Consider the following 7,875-nt stretch of genomic DNA (forward strand, 5'->3'; position numbering starts at 1 on the left):
CGTTTCGGAGACCTTTGGAAGACTTGTGAATTACTCCCATGAGATCTGAAAGGTTTTGTACCTTTTAACTACACAAGTATTTGCCGAAACGAGATCTACAATCAAATGCTGATGGAATCTAGTTGCTGCGACAAAGATCAACATCTGATGATCTGAAATCATTGAGTGGGATCTCAAAGTCATAAGCATGGGAGCTTGTGTTGCAAAAAATCCAAGGGAGAAGAGTCTATGGAGTCAGAGCTTGCACATGGTTGTGTCAGTAAGTTACTACTGGAGGTAACAATAGATTTAGAGTTAAATCTTTTGTAAAAGTTTCAATTCTCTATTAGTGAATTTGTTTACCTTGAGAATAGCTATGTCAAATCCTCCCTAAGTTTTTACCTTGAAACGGTTGATTTCATTGGTTTTCCTAGGTGATCATGTCTGTGTATTCTGTACTTTTCCGCTTTGCATGATATGATCTTTTATTGTTTAACCTAGATCTGAATAATAAACCTAATAATCAATTTGGTTAATTAATTAGGTTAAACAATCTATTTTAAGGGGTCTAACTAACAAATAATGAGGCTTCTAGAATTACTGAATTAGCTTGCTATGTTTGTCGTTCCAATGGCATTCGATTACTTCTTGTCTTAGGCGGGGTGCTGTGCATTGCCTAGTGAATTTTTTTATATATATTTTATTTTATAATGTTGTATGGATTTTGTATTCTTCTTGGTTTGATTATGAAAGTTACTAATTCATTTAAAAATGTTGTGCCTCCAAAGATATTAGTGAAACTTGAATTGAGACACACAACATTAAGTGATAATTATGGAAATCAAAACGTTTTTGTCTTTCTAAAGTCTCTCCGATATATGAACCTTTATTGATTAAAGATTTTTTCCCCCATTTGCTATACTGCACATAGTTTTGAATAGCCAGGACCCCCGAAATAGATATGGGTTCGAAAGCCACCAAGCGTATTATTTGACACTATTACATTATAGCATAATGGTCTTGTTGCATATGTATTCAGACTTTGAGCCTCACCGTCATTGAACTTGCCCCTGTTATCCATATATCCAATATTTCGAAAAAAACTTGCTTTTCCATAGCCTTCATTCCCGAAATGACCACTCCCCATTTGAGTCTTTGTGTGATGACCAGACGGTTCTGAGTTGTAAACCTCTCCACCAAAATCAATTCTGGTTGCAGTACTCGCTAAATAGCTGAAGATGGAACCAGGCCAATATCCAAGTACCTGTTGTTGCACTTGTAACCACCAATTTCCATTCTTCTGAAGCATATAATAAGTATAAGAATTTAGTGAGCAAGGTATGTACACCAAATTTTATAGACTACTAAAACTCCCCTAGGCAATGTCAGGTTTGCTTATTAATGATTGGAATTATATAATGGTTGAGAAAGAAAAGGTTTTTACAAAGAGTTACAGCATTTTCCCGAGAGTCCATGTCTTACCAATACAAATATTCTGTAATATTTTTTTTTTTCACTCTATATTCCTCCATTCACAACTTGTTCTGTATTTATTTGACTTCTTTTTATAAAATAGCCAAAAAAAAAAAAAGAAAAAAAAAAAAAAAAAAAAAAAAAAAAACACTATACACAGCACATTATGATTGGTAAAACATATAGTAGATCGCAAAAAGTGATATAGAGAATTTGTATTCTTATCATACAATGTACATAAGCTATATTGGAAAGTAAAAAACTAGGAAATAAAAAATTATAGAAATCTATAGTTAATGTATATAAGATGGGTTCGAGTTAATCCTAGTATAATTTCACAAGTGTTGCACCTCTTTTTAATTGTAGATTGTAAAAAGATCTAAAGGTGAGAAAGAAAATAATATTATATATTATAACCCTCCATTAGAATCTTAATAAACCATATTTTTTTAATAGTAGGACATATAATCTCATATACAAACATAACCAAAATAAATGTCTGATGTTAGCATATTTAGTGCCAAATTTGATTGTAACATAGTTCAAAGACTTTGTATTTTTGTCTTTGGGGGTTCCATTTGTGTTTGGGTTAGGCGTTTAGAGTCAAAAGTAATACTCCAGGAGACTAGAATTCACACTCGTGAAACTCGAACGTGGCAGACTTTTGAAAAGCAATCAAGATTCAAACTTGAGGGAAATTTGAACTCAAGAGTTGATTGCACCTAAGAAAATTCAATTACATGTCTCTCTCCAGTTCCAACCTATTGCCCCATCTGAGAGTTGAGAGAACTATACACAAGGGCCAAACACTATCAATTTTATCTACTTTTCCTTCTCACTATGGCCAAATCCTTGAGAGGTTATCATCGCCAATCATTACTATACTTGAGTGTTGGGAGTAAATTGGTGGTGTGGGAATCATCTTCCATTTTAGATATCGTGGCTTGAAGATGTAACTAATGCTTTGTTGTGGATCCGAAGAATATGATAGAGAAAGGACTTCTGCAAAGTTGGTCGCTAGCAGAAACTCAAAGCGCTCAGGTACAACAGTGAAGCACTATTTAGGTGGCTGAGTGTGTCATATTGTACTACAACTATTTATCATCCGGGGATCATTTGAGCACTAGTTGTAGAGCGGTTTATTTCACCCGAGGATCATTTCTCAGGATTTTCTCTTTAAAAACACATCCAGTGTTATCTTTGATTTGGTCCTTTAATTAATTTTCTATAAATTGCTCATTTAATATGCTTTATGTGCTTAGCATGTTATGTTTATCATCCATGCTTAGTTCAATAGGTTTTTTTTTTTTTTTTCCTTAAAGAGTTTCCACCTATGACGACCGTTTCTGATGATAACTCTTTATTGTCAAACCAATATTTTTTGTGTAGGCAGAGATTAAACTTCAAATCTATTATTCAACCCTCATAGACTTTTTCAGTTAAGCTAATTGGAGCCCACACTTAGTTCAATAGGCTAGTCACTTATTTTGAGACTAATTGATAGTTTCGCTTCAAAGTGACTTAACTGTAAAATGGGAATCTTGAGGTCTACACAATTTCCAATTTAATTAGTTAATCTATTAGATATATAGTTCCATATAAAAATTTGGACATAGTATCTCAGGTGCTATTCATTTGGTTTTTATCTCATATGACTACTTAACTAAAAAATATATTTCCATCTCATGAGAAAAAAGCTACATGACAGAATTTTATGAAGGGAAACTAAGAAACAATATCTAAGTATTGTACTTAAGCCTTGTTCAAAAAATTTAATTATAATAAAAATCTATTAATAACAACTATAATTGACATATTATATATATATATATATATAGACTACAAATTAAAAAGGGATAACAAATATATTATATTTCGCATTTTAGTGCATTGCATAGAATATAAACTAGTTATTTTTGAAACTGTTGTCTTTGCAATATTTTATTGGATTTGAATAATTTTTAAGGAAATAAATATCTATTACCTTGTATATGGTTATCCATATGTCGAATTGCCGAGCAGAGTAGCTGGAAAGAGGTTTTATGAGAGAACCAAGGGCATATTTGTGGTTTACTTGCACAAAACCAGGACAATGAAGATTGTAGCAACCTGTTCTTTTGTAACCATCGCTCTTAATTATTAGGAAAAGAATAAATTAGTTAAAGAAACACTTAGCACAAAATATTTTATTTCTGTAAATGGTAAATGCAACTGTCTTGATTTAAAAAGTATGCACAAGTTCTAATGCAAATTTATATTTATTTTGGTAGGGAATAATCAAATTAACTTACTGTCCAATATATGAAAAACCTTGTTTTTTTGTCAGGAAAATTAACCTGTAACAATGAAATGAGATGTTTATCAATTTATTACATACACCTTAAATTTATATTAATTTTCTTGGGTTCATTTGAATAACACAAGTTTCTAATCATATTAAAGTATTTGGTTCTAGTTCTCTCAAATATAAGGTATTGGTCTTTGTTAGGTTTTAAGATTTTAGGAATTAAATGTATTAGAACTTTAATTTGTAATGTATTGACAAACCATGATCAAAACTTAGAGTTTAGATTTAGGCTACTCAAAGTGTGTTTATTTGTAAAGTTGGAATCGAGTGATTGCAGGATTTATTAGTCTAAATCTGCAAGGCTCGATCAATTGAAAATTAGGCTCGATCAATCGAACCTCATGCAGATTAATTTTCTGCAAAATTTTCCAACTCAGCCCAAGCCCGGTTTGACGTGTAGGGTTTTATGTTTTACTTCAAATATAATGGGAAAAATCCTAGCTACATTTTAGAAGTCTTTGATGTGCTATGTGTTGAATCTCTTGTGAGATCTGAAGATGTTTACTTTCATACACACTTAGGGTTATCAAGATCAAGATTCATGTCAAGAACTTGATGATTGCTTCAATTGCTGCATAAAGAATTTAAAGAAGATCTGAAACCTTTGAGTGGAGTCTCAAAGTCACAAGTGGGAGTACTTGTGGTTACAATGGATCAAGGAAAGAAATAGTCCGTGGACTCGGAGCTGTCACGTGATCGTGGTAGTAAGTTTTCTACTCGAGGTAGCAATAGGATGTTAGTGATCTAAGTTTTATTGTACGAACTTTAATTTTTTCCTAGTGGATCTATTTTACCTTAAAGATAGCTAGGTTAAATCATCCCCAGATTTTTTATCAATTTGGTTTTCCTGGGTTATTATATCGTGTGTGCTTTATATTTTCACATTATTTACATGATATAATTTGAATGTGTTAACCTAGATCTAAATAATTTATCTAAGTAATCACTTGGCTAAATAATTAGATTAAGCAACTTGTGTTTTAAGGGGTCTAAAAACATACAATTTTAAAGTTACCTTTTTTGTCATTTTTACTTGTAACCAGTGAGGCTAATACTACAACAAACTCATTTGTCACATGCCATGTTGGGTTGTGAAGCAGATGAGAACAGTTCCTCACTCATTTTGTCTCTTATTTAATATATTTAATTTATTGGTATTTAATAATTGAAAAGAGAACTTTATCTTCTGAAACTTACAATCCAACCAGCTTCAATAGTGTTTAATTCTTCATCAGGACCTGCAGAAAGCCATATTTGAGCAAGACTAAACTCTGTATCATAAACGACAGGCCTCCATACGTTTAATGATGCACGTGCTCCATAGAAAACACCCTCACGATAAACAATTGCATACTAATTCAAAATATTATTCATATATGTCAGAAAGAAATTTTAATTTATAAATGAAAATAGATTAAATACGAGTGTATTTAGTTTAAACTTTAAAAAATACAGTGTGACATGAATATACCTCATGACGACGGACATCATAAAAGCTGTGATTAAGCTGTGTTCTACGAGGTATCCATTTGACACCACGAGGGTATTCATTTTCTTGTTCTCTTCTTATGGGGATTGTTCCTTTTGGGCATTGCCAATCTTGAAACAGCTTTGCTTGAGAGGAATTCATTTTCACACCACCTGGAATTGAGCTGGGTTTCATCTGTTTAATCAAATTTATTAGATTACTTCTTCTCTTCTGCTTCGCTTTTTTCTACATATACTTTCTTCTTCTTCTTCTTTTTTAGATATCAAAGTCAAACCCTCATAACTTTCTATTTTATTTAGGAATAAATGTAAGAAAAAAATAAATAAATAAATAAAAAACAAACCTAAAGGAAAAATTCAAATATCTAACTTTTTTTAACCTAATAAAATAGCGTGATGTGCAAAAGTAAGCAACATACATTTTTAGTTGAAGATTTTTTTTTTTTTTGTTTTAGTTTAAAATTATGCATATAATATAAGCTTGTAGACTATATAATGAATAATATTCGATTGACACGAAATTTAACATATGTATTGAGAGCGTAAAAAATATGCAATTTAATAATTAAAATTTTAAAATATGTAATAATTTTGATTTTTTTAAAATAAAATTATTGTCTTAATTTACAACCAATTTTAAAGCTAAAATTTTTTCTTCATAGAATTACTTGGGAAGTTATTTCCAGCCATAACATTAGTGAGAGCCCAATGTAGCTTGAAAGTCTAAAAGTGGTCTTCAATTTCTCGACTGTTTTGTTTTTATTTTTCTTTTCCGTCACTTTTTTTTTTTCTTTGAAATAGAAGCCATTAAATGGATTTTTTTTTTTTAATTTTTTTTAAAAAACGCCCTTTCCAAAAAGAAGAACGGTACGTTTTATATTCTTCTCTTTTCATTAAGTAGAAGACTATTACCTGAAATTTGAAATGACCCGTCCAAAAAGAACTATAAAACTATGAATTGTAGGGGATGTATAAATGAATAATAATAAGGTAACCAAATTACTAAAAATACAAAACAATTAAATTAAAAGTCAAGTAAAGAAACCTGTATAGTGTGATTTTTGAAAAATGGATGATCAAAAGCAGGTTGTTGATAAATATCAACACAATCAATTATATCACCATCCTCTCCCTGTAAAAATTCACTAAACCTTAATCAAGCATGGGATTATATCACAATAATTATATATATATATATATATATTAAACATATCATTTTGATTAAAAAAAAGGAAAAAAAAAAAGATGCATTTAGCACTCATTATAAAAAGCAACATACATTTTTAGTTGAAGATTTTTTTTTTTTTTTTTTTTTAGTTTAAAATTATGCATATCATATAAGCTTGTAGACTATATAATGAATAATATTCGATTGACACAAAATTTGACATATGTATTACAATTAGAATTTTAAAATATGTAATATTTTTAATTTTTTAAAAGAAAATTATTGTCTTAATTTACAACCAATTTTAAAGCTAAAATTTGTTCTTCATAGAATTACTTGGGAAGTTATTTCCAGTCATAACATTAGTGAGAGCCCAATGTAGCTTGAAAGTCTAAAAGTGGTCTTCAATTTCTCGACTGTTTTGTTTTTATTTTTCTTTTCCGTCACTTTTTTTTTTCTTTGAAATAGAAGCCATTAAATGGATTTAAAAAAAAAAAAATTAAAAAAACGACCTTTCCAAAAAGAACGGTACGTTTTATATTCTTCTCTTTTCATTAAGTAGAAGACTATTACCTGAAATTTGAAATGATCCGTCCAAAAAGAACTATAAAACTATGAATTGTAGGGGATGTATAAATGAATAATAATAAGGTAACCAAATTACTAAAAATACAAAACAATTAAATTAAAAGTCAATTAAAGAAACCTGTATAGTGTGATTTTTGAAAAATGGATGATCAAAAGCAGGTTGTTGATAAATATCAACACAATCAATTATATCACCATCCTCTCCCTGTAAAAATTCACTAAACCTTAATCAAGCATGGGATTATATCACAATAAATTATATATATATATATATATTAAACATATCATTTTGATTAAAAGAAAGGAAAAAAAAAAAAAAAAGATGCATTTAGCACTCATTATAACCTCAATGGTTTTAATGGTTCCTTTTCGCTTAATGAAGCCTGTATTTTTCATAGGTTCAATCCTTCTTCCATCAATAAATGTATCACCTAACACGTAAGATGAAGCAAACAAGAAAAACATGAAACATGAGAGTTTATTGTTAATAATGTTAGCCATGGAGAAACAAAGCTGCAAAAGTAACTTTTCTTAATAACACTTCTGTCTAAAGCTGGATATTTTCCAAAAAAGATGACATAAAAATATTTCGGAAAATTGGGGTTGAAAAAATCGCATGTGTGTGTGGAGTGCGAACACAAATCATTTAAGATTTTTCCAAACGGTGTATTTCCTGAAAGGAACCAAGTATTCTAATCATATATATAGGATTCCATTTCCTCATACTTGTCAATGTATTAATTAATTTTAATAAGTTAATTAGATAATAATACAGTTATTGCCATATATTAATTAGTTAAATAATTGTAATATGTTAATTAGGTAATACATT

The 7,875-nt window shown here is 29.8% G+C and overlaps 1 protein-coding gene across 1 annotated transcript; it reads right to left on the reverse strand.

Annotated features, from left to right (window-relative positions):
- Window positions 1–895: 895 nt before the first annotated feature.
- Window positions 896–7,544, reverse strand: LOC111988398 (protein neprosin). Its single transcript, XM_065777910.1, has 8 exons — window positions 7,389–7,544; window positions 7,162–7,248; window positions 6,333–6,419; window positions 5,271–5,462; window positions 4,997–5,152; window positions 3,744–3,788; window positions 3,437–3,583; window positions 896–1,279 (listed from the first exon to the last, which is right to left on the reverse strand). The coding sequence occupies exons 1-8, from the start codon at window positions 7,542–7,544 to the stop codon at window positions 896–898; spliced, it is 1,254 nt and encodes a 417-aa protein (XP_065633982.1).
- Window positions 7,545–7,875: the final 331 nt, after the last annotated feature.

Source organism: Quercus suber, unplaced genomic scaffold (assembly GCF_002906115.3).
Source record: "Quercus suber isolate HL8 unplaced genomic scaffold, Cork oak 2.0 scaffold_168, whole genome shotgun sequence".
NCBI lineage: Eukaryota > Viridiplantae > Streptophyta > Magnoliopsida > Fagales > Fagaceae > Quercus > Quercus suber.